Genomic DNA, 25,506 nt, shown 5'->3' with positions numbered 1-25,506 from the left:
CCATGACTACGTCTACAGTCTACCAACGTTTACAGTGGAGACTGACCACAGACCCTTGGTCCATATCATTCTTAAGGACTTATATAACATGACGCCCAGGCTTCAGTGCATTCTCCTTCGACTCTGGAGATACGATAGTATACACACCAGGCAAGGAGCTGATAACTGCGGATGCCCTGTCCCGTTCCATCACCACGCCCTGTGAACAGGTTGACTTAATCCGCTAAATTGAGGCACAGGTGCAGCTGTGTGCCAGAATTTCCCGGCTTCAGATGAAAGAGTGATCAACATTCGAGAAGAGACTGCCAAAGACCCTCTGCTGCAGCGTGTAATGCACCACCGTGCAAATGGCTGACAAAAAGGGCAATGTCCTCAGTTCTTTAATGTGAAGGATGACCTGACAGTCGTCGAAGGGATCCTCCTCAAGCTAGATCGTATTGTTATCCCTCACAGTCTGCAGAGCTTAGTGCTCAAACAAATCCACGAGGGACACCTAGTTGTCGAAAAGTGTAGGCGCAGGGCCCGGCAGGCTGTCTATTGGCCTGGAATCAGCCAGGACATATCCAACATGGTTCTCAATTGTCCGACCTGCCAGCGTTTCAAACAAAAGAAGCACTCCAGTAACATGAGATTGTGACCTCTCCGTGGTCCAAGGTGGGAATCAACCTTTTTCACGCCAATGGGCGTGACTATGTGCTCATCATAGATTACTTCTCAAATTACCCGGAAGTTGTGAAGCTGTCAGACCTCTCATCAAGGACAGTCATCAAGGCCTGCAAGGAGACATTTGCCAGGCATGGTATTCCACTCACTGTCATGAGTGACAATGGTCCCTGCTTCCACAGCCAAAAGTGGTCCAATTTTGCCAAGTCGTACCAGTTCAACCACATTACCTCAAGCCCACACTACCCGCAATCCAACGGGAAGGTTGAGAAAAGGGTTCATATAGTGAAGCAACTGCTCTGCAAGGCTGCGGACTCAGCTTCTGACTTCAACCTTGCGCTGTTGGTGTACAGGGCAACACCTCTGTCCACCAGTATGTCCCCGGCTCAACTCCTCATGAATAGAGACTTGCGAACGACTGTTCCAGCCATCCACATACCAGACCTAGATCACATCCCAGTGCTGCAAAAGGTGCAGCAACTCAGGAACCGGCAAAAGCTGACATACAATGCTCATGCTACCGATTTGCCTGTGCTATTGCCGGAAGATGTTGTTTGGATCAAGCTACCTGATGGAGGCTCGTCAGCTTCAGCTGTTGTTGTTCGACAGGCTGCTCCCAGATCGTTTGTAGTTCGTATGGATGATGGCTCCATTGTCAGGCGCAACAGAAGGGCACTGCGCAAAGTTGCCTGCCCACCACCAGATCCTACTTTTCCATCTGTTGTTATGCCTCCTCCGGACACTTCGCACCACAAGGCCACCAATCTGGCAGCAATCCCGCCTGTCAAGGCGCCATCGTCCCCACCTCCACCTCGTAGACGGTCGACAAGGATCCGACGCAAGCCCCAAAGATTGGACTTATAGACATTTATCTTGTAAATTTTGTTCTGTATCTGCACACTAGACACCTATGTATATATTCATCCACTCGCCATTTAATGTAAATAGTTCCACATGTAAATAGTCACATATGCACCAAGCAACCAACATTTTCTTTTTAAAAAGGGGAGATGTCATAATATGCACTCATGCACATAATGAGATACAGACAGGCAGTGACAGACACTCAGTACAGCCATTCAACACAGGACAGAACACAACCAATCACCAGGCAGAACACTGGAAGAGGGTTTCCCACTATAAAACACACCAGGCATCAGCACTGCCTCTTTCCACGAGTGACAGTCAGGGTATATATATCAGTTAGCACCTTCTACACGTGGCTCAGAGCTATTCTGGTCTAGTTAGTGATCGTAAGCACACTTAGGTTAGTAGTGTCAAACCCATAGCGAACTTTGTGCACTGCTTAGCAGGTTCAATAAAACGTGTTGAACAAACACCAACGTTTGGAGTCTACTTTCCAGTACAACTGCATCCAGTTGCAGTCCGTGTTACCTCAGGGTGATTAACACGACAGAGGGAATCCGTGAATCTGAGCTATGACTCCTTGACCAGGAAGGCAACACACCATCCTGGATTAATATCTGCAGCCGCAGAAATGCATGTCTATTCCCCTAAATATTGAAGCACCCATCTCTATTGTTCCTTCAGACTTTCTTGTACCTCCGTGGACAGCTTGAGCTACCCATGGTGCCATGGACATGGCTCTGACTGCATTCCGGGGATGAACCATAATTTTCATCAGTACTCAAAACCAAACACTAATTTCTTGTCCATGTCCTCATCGTCTCCGAAACCTCCCCCAGCCCTTATGAGATGTCTGCACACATCTATTCTTGGCCATCCCAAAATTTAATTGCTCCGCCATTAGCGGCCATGCCTTGTTATCTTGGTGTTCAGTTCAAAGCTTTCCTTTATTTAGATTTACAATCATTGTCACTTGTACCGAGGTACAGTGAAAAGTATTGTTCTGCATGCAGTCCAGGCAGATCATTCAACCATGAAAAACATAGGAAATGCGATAAATACACAATGTAAATACATATACATTGGGTGAAGCATACGGAGTATAGTGCTAAATATCTGCTAAAGAATCTCTTTGTCCAAATTTCTGGTTCACTTTCCTGATATCATAAGAATTTTTTTTTGATATCTCCTTCTGAGACTGACTGTCAGAACATGTTTTTATCGATATCTCTCTTGTGAAGGGGCTGGGGTCGTTTACTATATTAAATATAGTTTGTTAAATCAAACTATATTAAAAGGACAGAGGTAGGTTTTAAATTTGGGATTAGGTTGACGACAGGGGGGGGGGGCGAGTGATGTTTAGGAATTGATGGCAGGGTGGGAGCCAGAGGTTACATTTTAAGAGCAATGAAGATTTGCAGTGCTGGGCAACAGAGGCCAGATTTGGGCCGGTATCTGCCTCATGACCTCCGCTTTACCCGGCCGCAAACCTCCATTGTCACTCAACAGTCTATTTATTCTTCTCCCCGGGCGTCAGCCGCGCCTGTCACTCACCGCGCAACAAGCTGGCCGCCACCCCCCCCCCCCCCCCGAAAAAATAAAAGCCTTTCAAGTTTTAACGCAATTCGTATCAGGGACAGCGTAACTCAAGAGGAGAAAAACCGCGCTTATTTATTATTGGCTCAGACGTGCTGGAAACTGCGTTGAATTCGAAGGAACTTTACATTTGAACGGTGAGCGAGGGTTGGTTCGGCCGCCGGATAACGCAGGCCGGTCGAGGCATTCTAGTGGTTGGGGTGGGGGAGGGAGGTTATTTTTGGCGGTTTAACGGCCGCTCTCTTTCAAATTCAAACCGCCCTGACGCTGAGGGACGCGCGCGCCGGGCTCGCGGGAGTCTCGCGCCTCCGGGGAAGCCCGATTGCCCAGAGGGGAGGGGAGGTACCGCGCACGCGCGTGGGTTGAAAAGTAACCCCGCCCCCGGCAGACGGGCATCGGCCGACCGTTCCCACTCGGGGCCTAACCGAAGGAGCGGTCTTGGTGGTGACCGGAGCCTGCCCACCGTTGACAGTGCGCACCATCAATAAGGAGGCGCCGCGCACGAGTGCGCATGTAAACTTTGATGTAAAGTGAGTATTCCCTCGGTTGAACCATAATCTTCGGTTGGCCTTCTCTGTGTTTATTTGTGCGCCAGTCATCAAACTGGTCCCCTCACAAGAACACCCCCGTAACTCTGCTAAAAGTTTGGTGCTATATTCCCCATTGTTTTATTTTCCTCAACGCGCGGCTTCGATGACGCTGGTAACTAATGAACTTCTTTAATAAACTTCTAACAACCATGGTTGGGATTTGGGATGCACTTGCCTGCTGGTAATTGTGTGGGGACAACCGATTCAGTTGTGAATATTACAGCCATGTTGGGGAAATTTTCAAATCTCTTCCGGCCCTGGTGCCAGAGGACAGGACTGGAGGACAGCTAATGTGGTTCCATTATTCAAGAAGGGGGCGAGGGACAAACCAGGTAATCACAGGCCAGCGAGTCTAACATTGTGGGACAGTGGTTAGCGCTGCCGCTCAAACCTGGGTTCAATTCCGAACACGGGTGACACGGGCGAAGGAATCTGCACATTCTTCCCGTGTCTGCGTGGGTTTCGTCCGGGTGCTCCGGTTTCCTCCTACAGCCCAAAGATGTGCAGGTTAGATGTATTGGCCGTGCTAAATTGCCCCTCGGTGTCCACAGGTAGTGTGCTGTTTCAGAGGGCCAGTGCAGACTTAATGGGCTGAAGGAATTCTATGATTTTATTCTATCAGTGGTAGGGAAATTATTGGAAAAAGTTCTTGAGGGGTGGAATTAATCTCCATGTAGGAAGACCAGAATTAATCAAGAATGGTCAGCATAGCTTTGTCAGGGGGTGATAATCTCTTAACAAATTTGATTACATTTTTTGAGGAGGTGTGTAGATCTGGGCAGTGTAGTTGATGTAGTCTACTTGGACTTCAGTAAGCCTTTTCACAAGGTAATAATCTTTACTATTGTCACAAGTAGGCTTACATTAACACTACAATGAAGTTACTGTGAAAATCCCAATGTCACTATTTTCCGGTGCCATTTTGGGTACACAGATGGAGAATTCAGAATTCCAAGCGGGAATCTATCCCGGGACCCTGGTGCTGTGATGCAATAGTGCTAACCACTGTGCTACTGTAGGTCAAGGTCCTGTGGGAGAGTGGTCAAGAAGGTAACAGCCCACGGGATTCAGAGTAATTTGGCAAATTGGATCCAAAATTGGCTTTGTGGCAGGAGGTAGAGGGTGATCATCGAAGATTTATTTGTGACTGGAAGTCTGTACTCTGCAGGGATTGTAGTGTACATTAATTGTCTGGATGTCAATGTGGGTAGGTAGGTATGATCAGTAAGTTCTCCGGTGTCATGAAAATTGGTGGCGTGAGAAAATTTGTTTAATTCATTTACAGAATGTGGCATCGCTGGTTGGCCAGCATTTATTACCCCTCCCTAGTTGCCCTTCGGAAGGTGGTGGTGAGTTGCCTTCTTGAACCGCTGCAGTCCTTGAGGTGCAGGTACACCCACTGTGCTTTAGGGAGGGAATTCCAGGATTTTGCCCCAGTGACAGTGAAGGAATAGTGATGGATTCCCAAGTCAGGGTGGTGAGTGACTTGGAGGGGAACCTCCAGGTGATGGGGTTCCCAGGCATCTGCTGCTCTTGTGTTTCTCTAGATGGTAGTGATCGTGGGTTTGAAAGGTGCTGTCTGAGGAACCTTGGTCAGTTACTGCAATGCATCTTGTAGATGGTACACACGGCTGCCACTGTTGTCGGTCGTGGAGAGTTTGAATGTTTGTGGAAGGAGGAGCTGTTTTGTTCTGGATGGTGTCGAGCTTATTGAGTGTTGGAGCTGCACTCATCCAGGCAAGTGAAGAGTATTCCATTACACTCCTGACTTGTGCCTTGTAGATGGTGGACAGGCTTTGGGGGAGCTAGGAGGTGAGTTACTTGCCATATGATTCCTAGCCTTTGACCTGCCCTGGTAGCCATTAATATGGCTAGTCCAGTTCCGTTTCTGACCAATGGTAAGCCCCAGGATGTTGATTGTGGGAAATTCAGCGATGGTAATGCCATTGAATGTCAAGGGGCGATGATTCGATCCCCTCTAGTAGGAGATGGTCATTGCCTGGCCCTTGTGTGGCGCGAATGTAACTTGCCACTTGTCAGCCCAAGCCTGGATATTGTCCAGGTCTTGCTGCATTTGGACATGGACTACTTCATTATCTGAGGAGTCACGAATGGTGCTGAACATTGTGCAGTCATCAGTCAATATTCCCACTTCTGAACTTATGATGGAAGGAAGGTCATTGATGAAGCAACTGAAGATGGTAGGGCCAGGATACTACACTGAGTAGCCTTGACATCCAAGCAGCTTGAGACCGAGCCTGGCAACCATCATCAGCTGCTTCATCAATGACCTTTCTTTCATCATAAGGTCAGGAGCGGGGATGTTCACAGATGTTTGGCAGGTATTCAGCACCATTCATATCTTCAAATACTGATGCAGTCCAAATCCACATGCACAAGACCGGGACAACATTCAACCATGGACTGATCAGTGCCAAATGACATTAAGGCCACACAAAATAGGCAATGGCTATCTACAACAAGAGAGAATCTAACCATCTCCGCTTGATATTCCGAGGTATTACCATTGCTGGACATGCTCCAGAAACTGAACTGACCCAGCTGCATAAATACTTAAATTTAAAAAAAATTTAGAGTGGACAATTCTTTTTTTTTTTACAATTAAGGGGCAATTTAGCGTGTCAAATCCACCCACCCTGCACATCTTTTTGGGTTGTGGGGGTGAGACCCACGGGGAGAATGTGCAAACTTCAATTGGACAGTGATGTGGGGCTGGGATCGAACCCGGGTCCCGTGCCGTATGCCCCTGTGCCACCCTACATAAGTACTGTTGCTACAAGAGCAGGTCAAGGGCTAGGAATCCTGTGGCAAGTAACTTGCCGCCTGTCCACCATCTCACAAAGCACAAGTTAGGAGTGTGATGGAATACTCTCCACTTGCCTGGATGAGTGCAGCTCCAATAACATTCAAGAAGCTCAACACCATCCAGGGCAAAGCAGGCCACTTCGTTGGCACCCTATCTATTCCCCAACTTAAACATTCACATTTTAAAAAAAACGCATTTTATTCAAACTTGTATCAAAGTAGGTTACAGCAAATAAACACCCCAGGAAACATTCTTCCCAACAATCAACCATACAGTTTCTACAGATTTTTCTCCTTTTTCACCCACCCCCCTGTGATGAACAGCTCTTCAAACATGGTCACAAACACCCGCCACCTGTTCTCAAATTCCCCTGCTGAGCCCCTTAACTTCTCTAACCGCAGGAAGTCATACAAGTCACCCAACCATGCTGCTACCCGCGGTGGCGATGCCGACCACCACGCCAGCAACATTCGTCACCGTGCAATCAGAGAGGCAAAGGCCAAGACATCGGCCTTCCTCTCCATGAGCTCCGGCTTCTTTGAAACCCCAAATATCGGCACCAAAGGGTCCAGGTCCACTCCCTCCTCCACTATCCTGGCTAAGACTGCGAACACTCCCACCCAGAATCTTCCCAATTTTTCGCCACCCCAAAACATGTGCGCATGATTCGCTGGCCCCACCCACACCTCTCACACTCCTCTGCTACCCCATGAAAGAACCCACTCATTCTCGCCCAAGTCATATGCACCCTGTGCACCACCTTAAACTGTATCAGGCTCATCCTTGCACAAGAGGAGGTCCCGTTTACCCTTCGCAGTGCCTCACTCCATACACCCCAATTGATCTCCATTCCCAACTCCGCTTCCCATTTCTCCCTGATCTTCACCACCCGCTCGCCTCCCTGCTCCCCTAGCCACTTATATGTATCCCCAATTCTTCCCTCCCCTTCCACATCCGGAAGCAGCAGTCACTCCCGGAAGCAGCAGTCACTCCAGCAGGGTGTATCCCGGCAATCTAGGGAACCCCTTCCAGACCTTTCGTGCAAAGTCCCTAACCTGTAGATACCTGAACTCACTACCCCTTGGCAGCTCTACCCTCTCCCTTAGCTCCTCCAGACTGGCAAACCCTTCCTCCAAATACAAATCCCTCACCTTGACCGGCCCCACTTCCCACCTCAGCTCCAGGACACAGTTAAAATCTCCTCCCATAATCAACTGGTACGTGGCCAAATCCGGGATTGCTGCCAGCAACCCCCTGATAAAACCCACATCATCCCAATTTGGAGCATACACATTTACCAACACTACTGGTGCCCCTTCCAATACCCCACACACCCAATACCCCACTCCCACCTGGATCCCTCACCTCCTTTGAAATGAAAATCGCTTATTGTCATAAGTAGGCTTCAAATGAAGTTACTGTGAAAGCCCCGAGTCGCCACATTCCGGCGCCTGTTCGGGGAGGCTGGTACGGGAATCGAACCGTGCTGCTGGCCTGCCTTGGTCTGCTTTAAAAGCCAGCAATTTAGCCCAGTGTGCTAAACTAGCCCCACTCACGAATCCCATTATTTTGCACATTAAAATCGCCCCACCCCTTCCTTAACCTAACCTGGTCCTTCACATGGAGGTGTGTCTCCTGCAAAAAGACAAACACCGCTTTTCAAGCTCCTGAGGTGCGCAAACACCCGCAACCTTTTAACCAGCTCATTAACTGAAACATTCATACTCCACCACTGACGCACAGTACTAGCAGTTCACCATATACAAGATGCACTGCAACAACACACCAAGGCTCTGTCCTCGGCACCTTTTAAACCCACTACCACCTAGAAGGGGGCAGCAGATATATGGGAGCACCACCACCAGCAGGTTTCCATTTATGTAACTCACCATCCTGATTTGGAAATGTATCGCCGCTCTTTCACTGTCGCTGGGTCAAAATTCTAGAACTCCCTAACAGCATTGTGGGTGTACCTACAGCACATGAACAAAGAACAATCCAGCACAGGATCAGGTCCTTCGGCCCTCCTATCTCGACCAACTGCCATTTCCTTCTGTACCCCGTCTGTTCATTTGCCTATCCAGATATGTCTTAAAGGTCGCTAATGTATCTGTCTCAACCGCCTCACTTGGCAGTGCATTCCAGGCCACCACCACCCTCTGTGTATTAAAAAAAAAAAAAAAAAAAAAACGTTCTCCACTGAACCTATTTCCCCCCCCTCACCTTGAACTTGTGCCCCCGTGTAATTTTCAAATCCGCCCTGGGAAAAAGCCTCCAATTGTTCACCCTATCTGTACCCCTGATAAATTTATAAACTTCTGTCAGGTCGCCCAGCAGCCTCCATCTCTCTCGGGAGAACAATCTCAGTTTATTCAATCTCTCCCCATAGCTAATACCCTCTATAGCAGGCAACATCCTGGTGAACCTTTTCTGTACTCTCGCCAAGGTCTCCACATCCTTCTGGTAGTGCGGTGACCAGAATTGGACACAGTGTTCCAAATGCGTACAACGACACCCGATGCTCCCTTGCCACTCGGCCGACCCCCAAAGGGCCTTTGCCAAGGGCTCAATCGCCAGCGCAAATAACAATGGCGACAGCAGGCACCCTGCTTCATTCCCAAAATACCCAGAACTTGTCTCGTTCATATGCACACGACGCATACAAAAGACTCCCCTACGCCATAAACTTGGGTCCAAACCCAAACCTACCTCGAATTTCGAACAGGTACATCCACTCTACAGGTCAAAGACCTTCTCTGCATCCATAGATACAATAACCTCCGGTGCCCACCCACCTGATGGAGTCATGACTACATTCGACAGCCTCCTAATGTCGCTGGAGAGCTGCCTACCCTTCACAAAACCTGTTTGGTCCTCGGAGACCACCTCTGGCACACACCCCTCCAACTTACGGCAACACCTTCACCAGTGCTTTCACATCCATGTTAAACAAACAGATGGGCCTGTTGGACCCACACTCCAGTGGGTCCTTCCCCTTCTTCGGGATCAGCGAAACCGACGCCCGAGACAACATTGCTGGCAACTCACCCCTTTACACCGCCTCACTAAATATCTCAAATAGGTGGGGGGCCAACTCTGTCGCAAACTGCTTACAAAAGTCTGTCCGGTCCCGGGCCCTTCCCCGACTGCATTCTCTTCATACTATCCATCACCTCCCTCAGCCCCAACAGCTCCTCCAATGCCTGCCTCTTTCTCTCCTCCAGCTCTGGGAACTCCAACCCATCCTGAAACTGCACCATATCCCCCCCGGCTCGGCCTTGTGCAATTTTTCATAGTACCACCTGAACACCTAATTTATCTTTTCCAACACCAACTCCCCCTTCTCCGCCTTTACCTGCAAAATATCAATAGCCGCTGCATGACGCCGCATTGGGGGGCCAACATATGACTCGCCTTCTCTCCATATGCATACTGCATCTCCTCGCCCTCCGCAGCTGCCACACAGTTGTCAACCTGTCAAACTCTTCCTCTGCCAGCAAATCCTTCATGGGGGCCACCAAATACCTCCTATTCACATTGACTATCTCGTCGAACAGCCACCGGTGCTCCTCTCTCCCCCTCATATCCCTACTCGCCGTAAACAAGATAATCTCACCTCGGGCCACCACCTTCAAAGCTTTCCACAACTTGGCCGCCAACACCTCCCAATTCTGATTAAGCTCCACATAGTTCCTAAGTAGTATACAGATTATGACCAGAGTGGCATGGTAGCACAGTGGTTAGCACTGTTGCTTCACAGCGCCAGGTCCTCAGGTTCGATTCCCGGCTTGGGTCACTGTCTGTGCAGAGGTCTGCACGTTCTCCCTGTGTCTGCGTGGGTTTCCTCCAGGTGCTCTGGCTTCCTCCCACAAGTCCCGAAAGATGTGCTGTTAGGTGAATTGGACATTGTGAATTCTCCCTCGCGTGTGTACCGAACAGGTGCCGAAATGTGGCGACTAGAGGCTTTTCACAGTAACTTCATTGCAGTGTTAATGTAAGCCTACATGTGACAATAATGATTGTTAAAAAATGAAGTCCTGAATCCAACCTCAGCCTCTGCACCTGCCCCGACTAAGATTCACATCTAGCCAATGCGGTGCGTGGTCCGAAATCACAGTTCCCGCATATTCTTTCTCTCTCTCTCTCTGTCTCTCTCTCTCTCTCACTCTCCTCCCCGCCCCCCACCCCCCCCATCAGCACTGCCTGACTCACCACGGAAAACTCAATTCTGTACACGTGCAAGAAGGAGGAGTACTCCCGGGTTCTGAACCTCTACGGATGCACCATCCCCATTCTATCTATAAACCCTCCCAACTCTTCGCCATCCTTGACATTCCGATTGACTTGGGGCTCGACATGTCCACCCTCGGCTCCATAACAGTCAAAATCCCCGTGTGAAATACTTGTCCTACCCATCCCTTTCTCAGCCTGACCTGATCTTTCACCCGGAGATGCATCTCCGCTCTCAATCTCTTCAGGAGACCTCTTGACTGGTCTGTTTAACCCCCGAAATTCAAATGTCACAATTCTCATCGGAGGCTTGCCTCACCTTCAGTCCTGCCTCACCCAATCCCACTCTAAACCAGGCACTCCCCTGGCCTTGTCCATGATCACGTTCATCCACCAACCCTGCCACGTCGCGTCCCCCTCCCTGGAACCGGGCCAATCCTTGCCCCCCCCCCCCCCCCCCCCCCCCCAAACCACCACCGCCACCATTCCCGTTCACTAGCATTGCCTGCTCGTGTGGCAACTACCACCCAAGGGACCCCATACATGCCTTTTCCCCAAAACACCGCCTCAGCCTGAGCAACAGGCCACCAACCACCCTGAATACCAACAAGACCCAAAGAGTCCCATCTAGCACACTCCTTGCATGAAAAAACAATAGAATTCACAAATAACCTCCCATTCACGGACCTGCTTCACCTTTGCCCACCTCAGGATCCTTCTCCTTGTCCAAAAACGTGCGCATCCGCACAATCACTGCCCACGGCAGCTCCCGTTCTCTCAGTTTCTGCCTCCAGGACCTATGGGCATGATCCACTTCTGGGGCCTTGTCCAACACTATCTCCTCCAACCTATCCAACATCATCGACACATACTTCATGGCGCTCATTCCCTCCACACCTTCGGCAGTCCCACAATCCGTAAATTCTGTCGTGTGGACCCTGCTCCTCCACCTTCGACTGCAGTGACTTGCATAGATCCCCCAGGATCCTCACCTCCGCCTCCAATAATACAATATGGTCATTCTGGTCGGACAGCACCTTTTCCATCTCATGGATCGTCGCCCCATGCGTTTCGAGGCACTTGTCCACCTGATTTTCTACCCAATCCATGAAGAGGTGCTACCGCTCCCTCAATCACCTTCGACCAGTCACTGCATCTCCTTGCCATGCTGTCAAAATTTCTCCTTGATGAAGCTCATCAATTTCTCCATCTGAGGCTTTCCCACTGATGACGACCCTTCCCTGCCATTCTCACAATTGGTGCTGCGCCACAGGTCTCCTCCAACTCCTTAGCCGGGTCCTTCACTGTATTCTGCCGGGTCTGATAGCCAGGAGACAACATCTTTTACATTTTCCATTCCTTCTCTGCCAAAACTACCCAACTAATGGGTAAATAAATGCCAAAACCAATGCCTTTGAGCCGGAGCTGCCTTGTGTGCGACCACTCATTCCATGGCCGCCACCGGAAGTCTGTTTTCTTTCAGTGTTGTTGGCTGAAGAATAAATATTGGTGAGGACTGAGTGGGTTCCGCATTAAAGAGTTTAGGCAGCTAATGGCACAGCTGCTGACAGGATGGTGGAAGGCATGCACAAGCTACCAGCATCAAAGGAGGGGTTTGTTGGTGGAAGTGATTAGAAAAGGTAACAGCAAAATTCAAAAAGTGATTTTAAACACAAAGATAAAAATCTTCAGTTTGAGATACAATGGAAACCCACCTGCCCGAAAATGTTGTTTACTTTAATTGCATTCTTTTATGGTGAAATAATTTTTTGTATCAAGCCTGGGAAATTGGTTGGCATTTGGTTGATAATTTCCAGTATATTCATGCAAGTGGCAGACTAACCATAACAGCATGTTGCACTTACAAGACATAGGAGCAGAATTAGGCCACTCGACCCATCGAGTCTGCTCCGCCATTCAATCATGGCTGATATTTTTCTCATCCCCTGGTCCCCTTGTCTGACATCTTTTTAACCATGCCAGTTATGGCTTACTAGCAGCCATTGCATCAAAGTCATATTGTTGTGCGTTCCATTCCCAATCTTTGAGTACATAATCCAGGCTGAAACTGGGTATACTATTGAACCAAGGCCCTGTCCACTCTTTTTAAGGCGGATATAAAATTCCATGGCTCTATTTTGAAGAAGACTAGGGCAGTTTTCTCTGATTTTGTCCGATGTTTATATCTGCAAAAACTCAGATTATACAGCTATTATCAAACTGCAGTTTATGGGATCTTGTACACCGATTGGCTATTGCATTTCCTATGTTGCAACAGTGATTACACTTCAGATGTACTTTATTAGCATAAAAAGTTCTTCTTCACATTCCCCTCTTCCAACTCTTGCCTGAAACCTTAAATTTGTGTCCCCTAGTCCTTGTACCATTAGCTAATGGGAACAGCCTTGCTTTATCTACCTTATTACCTGTCATGACCATATATGCCTTTATTAAATCCCTGTTCCAAGGAGAATTAGCTCAGCTTCTTCAACCTCGCCTCGTAGCTGAAATCTTTCATCCATGGCTGGTAAATCTGTACCCTCTCAAGAACCCTCAACATCTTTCCAGAAGTGTGGTGACCAGAACTGCTCGCAGTACTCCAATTGTGGCTTAACCAGAGCTTTACACAGGTTCAGCATAATTTCACTGCTTTTATACTCAACACCTCTATGAAATCCATGATCCCACATATTTTGTTAACTGTTCTGTTTTCGGCACTTTGCATGCTTCACAACCAATAAATTACTTTTGAAGTACAGTCGCTGGTATGCAGCTACGTATGGGAGAAACCTCGGGGTGCTGTGATGCAGAGGGATCTGGGTGTCCTCATGCATGAGTCACAGAAAACGAGCATGCAGGTGAAGCAGATAATAAGGAAAGCAAATGGAATGTTGGCATTTATAGCAAAAGGAATTGAGTATAGAGGTAAGGAAGTGTTGTTGCAACTATACAAGGTATTGCTAAGACTGCACCTGGAGTATTGTGCACAGTTTTGGTCCCCTTATTCGAGGAAAGGTGTAGTGGCATTGGAGGCAGTTCAGAGGAGGTTCAGAGCCATCCCTCATCTGTAGCTTGAAGTATGGAATCTTTTAAGCCCACTGAAGACCTGCTTAACATACTTTGAAAGATGGCACCTCTACAATGTTGCATTTCCTCACTACTGTCAGTACTGTTAGCCTAGAGATTATATACACGTCCTTAATGGGACTTGAATCTATGATGTTCTGACTTGGGCAAAAATGTTGGAACCTGTTGTAGTAAGTAGTTTTGAGGTTACACTTTTTCTTCCTGTTTTATTCCGTTTATTTATTTCAACCTTTTTGCAGGTGAAGATCAAATAACAGTAATGGAAAGTGTCAGAAATCTGGGGGATGATACCTTTCCAAGTTTTCTGTTGCAGTCTATGAGGGTCAATAGCGGTGAAATGCTGGAAAATGTCACAGTTTCTTCAAATTTTGGACTTCCTGTAGCTGCATCAACAGTTGCTAAAAATCAATGTGATTCGGGCAACAGGTGAGCCATATAACCACGTGCATTTCTTTCTTGTTTAAAAAATAATGTTTATTAAGAAATTTTTCATAATCAATACAACCCGAAACAATCAAACAGGGAAAAAAAGCCAAAACATCGCAAATACAAAAATTAACGTAAACCCCCTAACAACTGACGGTGACCAACTCCTTAAAAAAAGGAAATAAATGGTTGCCATCTTAGATAAAACCTCTCCACTGACCCCCGATGGTGAACTTGACCTCCAAATGCAGAAATGACATTGTCAGCCAGCCAAACAGAAGCACTAGGCGGAGTGGGAGACCTCCAACCAAACAACATTCGCCTCTGAGCTATCAACGACGCAAAGGCAAGGACATCTGTCTTCACCCCAGACAATATCACTGGCGAATCCGACACCCCAAATATGGCCACCAGCGGACACAGATCCAAATCTACATGGAGTATCTCCGAAATAAACAAAGAAAAATACAGCACACGAACAGGCCCTTCGGCCCTCCAAGCCCCCACCGACGATGCTGCCCGTCTAAACTAAAATCTTCTACACTTCCGGGGTCCGTATCCCTGTATTCCCATCCTATTCATGTATTGGTCAAGATGCCCCTTAAACGTCACTATCGTCCCTGCTTCCACCACCTCCTCCGGCAGCGAGTTCCAGGCACCCACTACCCTCTGTGTAAAAAAAACCTTGCCTCATACATCTCCTCTAAACCTTGCCCCTCGCTCCTTAAACCTGTGCCCCCTAGTAATTGACCCCTCTACCCTGAGAAAAAGTCACTTACTATCCACTCTGTCTATGCCCCTCCATAATTTTGTCGACCTCTTATCAGGTCGCCCCCTCAACCTCCTTCGTTCCAGTGAGAACAAACCAAGTTTATTCAACCCCTCCTCATAGCTAATGCTGTGTTAAAGAATGAAGTCCAAAAGCCTGTAAGTTTGGGACAGGACCAGAACATATGCATATGATTAGCCGACCCAAGATAACAGTGCTCACCCATATCCTCAACATCAGGGAAGAACCTGCTCATCCTGGTCAAGTGTGTCCTATGCAAAACCCTAAACTGAATCTGGCTCAGCCGAGCACATGGAGGCTTGGAGTTAACCCTCCTGAAGGGCCTCATTCCACACCACCATTAAGAATGGGACCCAAATAACTCTCCCATTTTGCCCTCACACCACTCAGCGAAGCAGAATTTGTTGAAAGGATATGACCATTTTTTTTTTTTTTTGCATTTGGAGTACCCAATTCATTTTTTCCACTTGAGGGGCAATTTAGCGTGGCCAATCCATCTACCCTGCACATCTTTGGGTTGTGGGGGTGAAACCCACGCAAACACTGGGAGAATGTGCAAACTCCACACGGACAATGACCCAGAGCTGGGATCGAACCTGGGACCTCGGCGCCGTGAGGCTGCAGGGCTAACCCACTGCGCCACCGTGCTGCCCGGACTATATATATATAATATATATATATATATCCGAAATAGATCCCCGTCAGACCTAACCCGAGACCGAGGCCGGGATTCTCCGAGCTGCTATCGTGCAGGGGACGGAGAATAGGCGTCAGACCCGTGATCGGGTCCGACGCTGCTCCCGTGATTCTCCGGGGGCAGGAGAGTTGCTGCCAATCGCGTGCGTGCTGTCGACGCGGTGCCGGTCGAGGGCCAACAAAAGAGGCCCCCGCGGCGATTCTCCGCCGACAACTGGCCGGTTCCTGCCGGCGTGCTTCACTCATAGTTTCACCCTGCAGGAACTCGGAGTGGCGGCTGTGGGCTCAGTCCCTGGCCAGGGGGGGGGGGTGGAGATCCGTCACTTGGGGTGGGTTCTCCAGGACGGCCAGGCTTGCGATCGGGGGCCACCGATCGGTGGGCGCGCGCGATCTGTGGGGGGGGGGGGCTATATTGTCCGGGCGGCCCGCGCTGTGGGTCCGCCATGTTGCGCGGACCTGCGGTCAGAAGTGCAGGGCCCTGTATCGGCAGCTGGAGCTGCGAGAAGCACTCCGGGGCCCTGCTCGCCCTCTGCAAAACGGAGAATCACTCTCTGGATTTTCTCCAGGAAAGTCCAGAGTGATTTGCGCCTGTTTTCTCACGGCCATGGGGACATAGCCCCATTATCAAAGAATTTCGCCCAGAATCTTCCATCAGGAACAGGGTAGTGCCAAAGGAAAGGAAGGAAAAGCTTTACATGAAAAAACGCGAACTTGGAAATACCTACAGAGACTGGAATTAGGCAGCTGAAATTTCTCGGCTAATTCCTTAACACTGGCAAACGACCTCTCCACGAACAGGTGCCCAAATACATCCAAGAACGGGTGCCCAACTCTTCACCTCCCAAGATTTAAATGTCGAGTCCAAACCAGCATGTCAGAAAAGGCGATTATTGTAAATAGGGACCGCCTTGAAATGCTACCTAAACTGTTTCCAAATTCTAAGGGAGGAGACGTCCACTGGATTTGGAGAAAATCTAATGGGGGGGGTAAAAGGCAATGGTGCAGTAATTATTGCAAGAAGCGTAGATGTAGTGCAGGAACAAGCTACATTTGTTTCATGTTGATTGTAAATGGCTTGTTTGGTATTTAAATTTATAAAATAAATTTTGGTTTGATCCCGGCCCTGGGTCACTGTCCGTGTAGAGTTTGTACATTCTCCCCGTGTCTGCGTGGGTCTCACCCCCGCAACCCAAAGATGTGCAGGATAGGTAGATTGGCCACGCTAAATTGCCCCTTTATTGGAAAAAAATAATTGGGTAAATTTATAAGAAGAGAAAATGCTAATTCTAAGGACCTGGTTTTGAGAATTTTGAGCCTGCCGATCTGAGTTATTAATCATGATGTTAAGTGATTGTCTTTCTAGCTGGCTGTCTTTCTAGCTTGCTCTCCGGGTTTAACTGTAGCACCTTCCACACATTGGAGTATAAGTAGCCCATTCGGCCCATCGAGTCTGCTCTGCCATTCAGTTATATCTTGACTGATCTGATGTGATAATCCTTAACTGAGTATAGGAATAGGGATGTTTTACTGCAGTTATATAAGGCATTGGTGAGGCCACACCTGAAGTGTTTGCAGTTTTGGTGTCCTTATCTGAGGAAGGATGTTCTTGCTATGGAGGGAGTGCAGCAAAGGTTCACCAGGCTGATTCCTGGGGTGGCAGGACTAAGTCCGTTTGGATTATCATTCATAGAATTTACAGTGCAGAAGGAGGCCATTCGGCCCATCGAGTCTGCACCAGCTCTTGGAAAGAGCACCCTACCCAAGGTCAACACCTCCACCCTATCCCCATATAACCCAGTAACCCCACCCAACACCAACACTAAGGGCAATTTTGGACACTAAGGGCAATTTATCATGGCCAATCCACCTAACCTGCATATCTTTGGACTGTGGGAGGAAACCGGAGCACCCGGAGGAAACCCACAAACACACTGGGAGGATGTGCAGACTCGGCACAGACAGTGGCCCAAGCTGGAATCGAACCTGGAACCCTGGAGCTGTGAAGCAACTGTGCTATCCACAATGCTACTGTGCTGCCCTTATATTCGAGTTTAGAAGAGTGAGAGAATCTCTGTAGAAGCCAGGTATTTCTAATACAAATAATATAGGTAAAAGATAGCTGTTTATACAGCATAATTCACTTTTACTGAGGTCCGTTGTTCTGGCAAATGCATATTTTCAAAGTCAGTGTGACATTAAAACACAAGCTGTACCAGTAATCAGATCAAGGACGAAGCAGACACCATAGCAACATGAAGGCACCATTGTTCACAATGTAGATAACAGCTAAGTCAGCAGAAGACCAGTTTTTGTTGGTAAAGATTAGCAGAATATCACATTCCATAACATGCAGATATGAAACAATTAAAAGCTAATGTTGCACATTGAAGATGGACGGCTTGCCATCAAATCAAATGTGTTTGAGTCTAACCCAAACCAATTAGGATTATATTGAGGTGTGATTAGATGACTTAAGATAGATATGAAAGCGTATAACTGAAAAGTTTCCGCCCGCCATTTTAGTCTTTGTGTTGTGTAGTGTTGTTGTGTTGTCTTTCTGTTAGTGTCAGTGATGTAGTGTACTTTTGACTTTGAGTTTGAGTTTAGCTGAAGATTAGCTCTCGCTCTCTCTTCATGTTTCATTTCCAGACTTTGACCTTTTAAAAGTTACTTTCGAGCTGTCTGCCTAAACAAAAAGATAATGTCTGTAATTCTCTGAAAGCTTCGCATTGTCTACGAATTGCCTTTTAAATGACTTTCAAATTGTAATCAATAGAAGACAAATAAAACAATTCTTTTTGGCACCTGAGAAGTTTTAACTGAAGTTTCTGCTGAGTCCCAGTAATCGCAAAGTGCTGCTGGTAACCGAATAGTAGAAATAATATAAATTCCTTCAACTTTACACAGTCGAATAATACTAGGAATCCAACAACTTGGTATAGTCCAGAAATATTACAAATCTTACAACTTGACGTAGTGCGCCAGGACTTAGTTGATGAATCAAAGCTTCCCCCAAACCTGGTGTAGTTCGGCAGGTTAAGATCCCTTAAATTAAAGATTCCAACAATCTCATCGAAACTTATAAAATTCTAACAGAATAGAGTCAAAAAGACTGTTCCCGAGGGTAGGAGGGTCCAGAACTCGGGGCCATAGTTGAGGATAAGAGGAAAACCTTTTAGGACTGGAGTGGAGCGAAATTTCTTCACCCAGAGAGTGGTGAATCTGTGGAATTCACTACCACAGAAAGGAGTTCAGGCCAAAACATTGTGTAATTTCAAGAAGGAATTAGATATAATTCTTGGGCGGGGGGGGGGGGGGGAGAGAAGGAGGGAGTGGAGGGAGGAGGAGTAGGAGGAAGTGGGACCAGGGCATTGAACTTGATGATCAGCCATGATCATAATGGATGGTGGAGCAGGTTCGAAGGATTGAATAGCCTCCTCCTGCTTCTATTTTCTATGTAACTCCGCTTTACCGCTGGACCCCCATCACCCTTGATTCCCTTATTGATATAAAATCTGCCAACTCTACCTTGAACATACTTTTTAAAAATACATTTAGAGTACCCAATTCATCTTTTTCAGTTTAGGGGTAATTTAGCGTCTCCAATCCACCTAGCCTGCACATCTTTAGGTTGTGGGGGCGAAACCCATGCAAACACGGGGAGAATGTGCAAACTCCACACGGTCAATGACCCAGAGCTGAGATCGAACATGGGACCTCGGCGCCGTGAGGCTGCAGGATTAACCCACTGCGCCACCGTGCTGCCCTAGCCTTGAACATACTTAACGACCCAGTCTTTATAGCCCTCTGCAGTAAAGAATTCCACAGATTCACTACTCCCCAGAGAAGAAATTCCTCCTCTGTCGTAAATGGATGAGATCTTACTCTGATATTATGCTCTTTAGTCCTGGACTCTCCTACATGGGAAAACAACCTTTCAGTATCTATCCATTATCAAGCCCCTTGAGAATTCCATATGTCTCAGTAAGGTCACCTCCCATTCTTCTAAACCCCAGTGAGTACAGGCACAAGTAGATCACCTATGTGCTTGTGATATGTATGAGAACCATGTTCTCTTGACAGTCTGTCTTGAGAAACTCTGAGCAGTCCTAAATATACTATATTGACACAATAGACCTGTAGTTTGTGAGTCAATGCTGCATGAATAAAATGGACAGTCATGTGAGACCTTTTTGGAGCAATTAACATTAAATGCTGCAAGGGGCAGCATGATGGCACAGCATGATAGCACTGTTGCATCACGACACAAGGGACCCGGGTTTAATTCCGGCCTCGGTTGACTGTGTTCAGTTTACACGTTCTCTCCGTATCTGCGTGGGTTTCCTCCGGGTGCTTCAGTTTCCTCCCACAGTCCAAAGATGTGCAGGGTAGGTGGATTGGCCATGCTAAATTGCCCCATAGTGGTTTGGTGGGGTCATGGGGATAGGGCAGGGGCGTGGGCCTAGATGGTGTCCTCCTTTTGGAGGGTCGGTGCAGACCTGACGGGCCAAATGGCCTCGTTCTGCACTGCAGGGATTCTGTAATTCAATCTGAAAGTCATAAACCACCCACTTTTTCTGAGACATTGAAATAACAGCGTTATTATTCTTTAGCAAATGAATATAATTTTTACATAATTTCCATGTAAATTCAAACCCATTTCTTGCAGAATTCCAGATATTCAAACTTCATACTTGGAAGAAGGAAGGTTTTCCAGAGCGGACACTCATCTATCAAATGTTTCAAATTCGGAAACCTGTAAAATGTTTGCACTTAGTTTTAAAGATGAACTGTAAGTAGCTGGTCATTCCCATGCTTAAAAAATATTTTGGGATTGATGGAGAAATAGTTTGGTTTTAAGGGCTGTCTTCAGGGTAGATAGAGAGGAAGAGACGTTGAGGAAGGAAACTCCAGAGCTTAGATGATCTTCCAAAATTTCCTATATTCTGGAAAGGACCCAATGGATTCAAAAACCTCAAATGTAACACCTCTATTCACCAAGGCAGGGAAACAAAGCAGGAAACTGTAGGTCAGTTAGCCGAACATCTGTCATTCGGAAAATGCTGGAATCCATTACTAAAGAGGTAGTAGCAGGACATTTAAAAAATCACAGTGCATCAGGGAGAGTTCACATGGTTTTATGAAAGGGAAATTGTGCACAAAGTATTCGAGTTCTTTCGAGGACGTAACAGACTGGGTGGTTAACGTGAAACCTGTAGATGTACTGTTTGTGGATTTCCAAAAGGCACTCAAAGATTACTGCAATATAAGCTCATGGCGTTGAGGGTGATATATTAGCATGGAAAGAAGATTGGCCAACTAACAGGAAACCAAATCAGGATAAATTGGTGACTTTCAGGTTGGCCAACTGTAATGCTGCAGGAATCTTTGCTGGAGTTCTAACTATTTATGATCTACTATTAATGTCTTGGAGGATGGGACTGAGTAAATTGTAGTTAAATTTGCTGGCAACACAAAAATAGGTAGGTAGGAATCAATTTGAGATTATAAACTCTGCAACGGGATATAGTTGGGTTAAGTGAGTTAAGTGGCAATTTTGGCAGATGGTGTATAATGTTGAAAAGTGTGAGGTTATCCATTTTGGTGGGAAGAATAGAAAAGCAGACTATTATTTAAATGGCAAGAGGCTGCAGTGCAGAGAGGCCTGGGTGTCCTTGAACATGAATCACAAGCTATCATGCTGGTACAGTAAGTAATTTGGAATGAAAATGGAATGTTAGCCTTTATTGCAAGGGGGATGGGATATAAAAGTAGGGAAATCTTGCTACAGCTGTCCAGGGCATTGCTCAGATCTTAACTTTAGAGTACTGTGTACAGTTTTGGTCCTCGTATGGGATATGCTTGCATTGGAAGCAATTCAAAGAATGTTAATTAGACTGATTCCTGGGATGAATGACTTGTTTTACGAGGAAAGTTTGAACAGATTAAGCCTGTATGCGTGGGGGTTTAAATGAATGAGAGATGATCTTATTGAAACATCTCAGATTTACAGTGAATTTCACAGAGTCGATGCTGTGAGAATGTTTTTGCCCCGGTGGGGATGGAATTAGTATCTAGGACTAGGGGACGCAGTTTTAAAAATAAGGGTCTCATTTAAGTCTGGGATGAAGAGGAATTTCTTCTGAAGGTTGTTAGTGTTTGGAATTCTCTTCCACAGAAAGCAATGAAGGCGGGGTCATTGAATATATTCAGGATTGATCTCGACGTATATTTTATCTAAAAACCAGTTGAGAGTTATGTGGTGGGGTAGGCAGGAAGGCTACAAGGCCTGTTTAAGACCAGAAAAGTCATAACCTTATTGATTGTTGGAACAGGCTTGATTAACTAAATTACCTAGTCTTCAAATTTCTTAGTACTGTGACAGTTGAAGGCACAGTTGCCAATGATGGGGTGATTTAGAATCGGGGATGTTCAAGAGGCCAGAATTGTAGGAATAATAATAACAATAATCGCTTATTGTCACAAGTAGGCTTCAATGAAGTTACTGTGAAAAGCCCCTCGTCGCCACATTCCGGCGCCTGTTCGGTGAGGTCGGTACGGGAATTGAACCCTCGCTGCTGGCATTGCTCTGCATTACAAGGCAGCTGTTTAGCCCACTGTGCTAAACCAGCCCAGAAAACACTGAAGAGGATTGTGGACTGGAGGAGATTAGAAAGAGATATGAAGGACAAGACCACAAAAGGGTTCAAGCTCAAAGATTGAGGCATTACTTAACTGGGAGTCAATGTAGGTCACCCTTTAAAGCTAAGAACAGCAAAGTGCTTATAATTTGGAGTTGCGTTGAAAATGGAATGGGACACCGACTTGTGCTTTCCTGCATTAAATTTCAGTTATTTTTGTGCCTACCAAATTCACTAGTCTGTTTTTCGCCTTGTGAAGCCTCAATATTGTCCTCCCATGTTTTTACTACAGTTTTGTGTTTTGCAAACTTTTTGAAAAAATGTACCCTGTATCCAAGTCTAGATTGTAATTGGCATCAAAAAGACCAGTGTTCCAAATACCAGACCCTGGTTAACAGCACTATAATTCTCTCCATTCTGAAAAACAATTGTTCGTGATTCTACTGACTGCCTCTTGGCATATTTTGGATCCACATTGCCATTTACCCTTTAATCGCATGGGCTTTTGCTTACAAGTCTTTGACCAAAAGCCCCCAGACTTGCTGGGTACTGGACAGCCTTCTTCGAAGGAATGTCCAAAGTTGTGGGATGAGGGTGGAACCATGCCTGAAAGTGGAGGTCTTCGGGGTATCATACCAGCCAGTTCTCTTCATGGGGAGGACGGCGGACGCCCTTGCCTTTGCCTCCCTGATCGCCCGTCGTAGAATCCTGCTTGGTTGGCGATCAGCAGCACCGCCGAAAGTTGCAGACTGGCTGTCCGTCCGTCTTATCAGAATTTCTCCAAATGGAGAAAATCAAATTCACCATCCGTGGGTTGGAAGAGGGCTCCCACAAAACATGGGAGCCATTCACCCACACTGTTCCGAGACCTGTTTGTGGCCAACACATAAATAAATAAATAGCCAGGGGGAAATAGCTATGACCAGCAAAGAGGATTTTACCGACCGGTTTCAGGAGTCTGTGCAGATCTATCTGAAAAAAAGACATTTACAATTTAATTTTTCAAACCACATGAATTAGATGTTATTTTGCAATGTTCAAAGACAACAATGGTTCTGAAGCTTCAAAATAACATTTCTTTGTTGTATAAACAATACACTTAAATTGTATTTTTGAACATAATTTTAATTTACTCAGCTGCCAGATTGAAATCTATACTCCTATACCTTGTAGAAAAAACTGACATAAACCAGAGCAATGACTGTATCTACAAAAGAAAGAGTTCTTTGCATTGTACTCAAAAATTATCTCTTAAGGGTGCCCTTACTTAATCGTATGTAATGGGATCCATTTCATTGTGGGATATAACTATTCTCCAAGAGCATCTAGTACATCTAAAATTCATCTGATGAGTACCATTGGCATTCATCATGCAAGGTACTTTGCCTGAGTCATTTGGGAGTGAGGAAAACAATGACCGGGTCGGACAGAGTCGGCATGGATTTACAAAAGGGAAATCATGTTTAACAAATGTAATGGAATTCTTCGCGTTTGTAACTAGTAGAGTTGATTGAAGGAACCAGTGGATGTGGCTTATTTGGACTTTCAGAAGGTATTTTGCCTAAGTCGCACATAGGAGATTAGCATGTAAAATTACAGCATGGGATTAGAGGTAGTGTGTTGAGATGGATAGAAAACTGGTCGGCAGACAAGAAACAAAGAGTGGATAAATTAGTCTTTTTCCAAATGTCAGGCAGTGACTAGGAGGTACTGCAGGGATCAGTGCTGGAACCCCAGCTATTCACAATATATATGAATGATTTAGATGAGGGAACAAAATGCAATATCTACAAATTTGCAGATGTCACACAGCTGGTTGAGAGGGTGAGCTGTGAGGAGGATGCAGAGATGCTTCAGTGTGACTTGGACAACTTGAGTCAGTGGGCCAATGATTGGCAGATGCAGTATAATTTGGATCAATGTGAGATTATCCACTTTGGGAGCAAAAATGGAAAGGCAGATTATTATCTGAATGGCCAGTCGCTGAAGGTACGCATGCAGGTGCAGCAGACGGTAATGAAGGCAAATGGCATGTTGGCCTTCATAGTGAGAGGATTGAGGACAGGAGCAGAGATGTCTTGCTGTAATTGTACAGGACCCTGGTGAGACAACACGAGGAATAGTGTGTGCAGTTTTGGTCATCTTATCTGAGGAAGGATATTCTTACTAGAGAGAGAGAGAGAGAGTGCAGAGAAGGTTTACCAGACTGATTCCTGGGATCACAGGACTGGCGTATGAGGAAAGATTGAGTCAGTTATGATTGTATTCACGAGAGTTCAGAAGAATGAGGGGGGGATCTCGTAGACGCCTATAAAATTCTAACAGGGTAAATGCAAGAAGGATGTTCCTGATGGTGGGGGTGTCCAGAACCAGGGGTCACAGTACGAGGATACTGGGCAGACCATTGAGGACTGAAGAGGAGAAGAAATTTTTTCACCTGTGGAATTCACCACCACAGAAAACAGTTGAGACCAAAATATTGTATGTTTTATGAAGCAGTTAGATATAGCATTTGGGTGAAGGGGATCAAAGGATATGGGGGGGGGGGGGGGGGGAGAGGCGGAGATCAGGCTGTTGAGTTGGATGATCATCATGAATGGCGGAGCAGGCTCAAAGGGCCCTATGGCCTCTCCCTCCGATTTTCTATGATGGTCCATATCTCCATTTTACAAAATGAAGCTTATTTTAAAAATTCCAAACTGGTGAGTGCATTTTCTACTGTTGGAATTTTTTGCTGTGCTTTTTATTTTAGAGAACATGTCAATGACTTCCTTGACGCTCACTGTATTCCTGATGTGACGAACAAGCACTTGGATGAATCTCCCCCCTCGGAAGTAAATTCAGAACATGCGTTTTCAGGGAAATATAACAATAGACGAGATGTCAAATTTGGAATATTGTCTGTTGGTAAACTAGATGGTATGTATGAGCAGCCATTCTGAATATCGCAAAGTTTTACAAAATACTCTAAATGGTTTCCTTGAAATTATCAAATTTGAAATAAATTAATTGAAATTGAGCTTGCCACTATAACCACATTTGGATCTGAATTAAAGGGGAATAATTGATTTATTAGTTGAGTTCACATTAATA

At 46.4% G+C, this 25,506-nt stretch overlaps 1 protein-coding gene across 3 annotated transcripts in view; it reads left to right on the top strand.

Moving 5' to 3' along the window:
• The first annotated feature begins 3,165 nt into the window (after window positions 1–3,165).
• Window positions 3,166–25,506, top strand: part of cep192 (centrosomal protein 192) — a 203,953-nt gene continuing 181,612 nt past the window's right edge. Inside the window, exons 1-4 of one of the 3 annotated variants that reach the window (XM_072468422.1) lie at window positions 3,166–3,263; window positions 14,100–14,286; window positions 20,442–20,564; window positions 25,166–25,332. In XM_072468422.1, the coding sequence (XP_072324523.1) occupies window positions 14,120–14,286; window positions 20,442–20,564; window positions 25,166–25,332 (457 nt within the window). In that variant the 5' untranslated portion in view covers window positions 3,166–3,263; window positions 14,100–14,119. Of the gene's footprint in view, window positions 3,264–3,506; window positions 3,657–14,099; window positions 14,287–20,441; window positions 20,565–25,165; window positions 25,333–25,506 lie in introns of those variants that run through there. The other 2 variants (XM_072468421.1, XM_072468423.1) reach the window with 2 other exon arrangements.

Source organism: Scyliorhinus torazame, chromosome 11 (assembly GCF_047496885.1).
Source record: "Scyliorhinus torazame isolate Kashiwa2021f chromosome 11, sScyTor2.1, whole genome shotgun sequence".
Classification (NCBI taxonomy): Eukaryota; Metazoa; Chordata; class Chondrichthyes; order Carcharhiniformes; family Scyliorhinidae; genus Scyliorhinus; species Scyliorhinus torazame.
The sequence above is the reverse complement of the archived record's forward strand: the minus strand, read 5'-3'. Positions and strand labels throughout refer to the sequence as shown.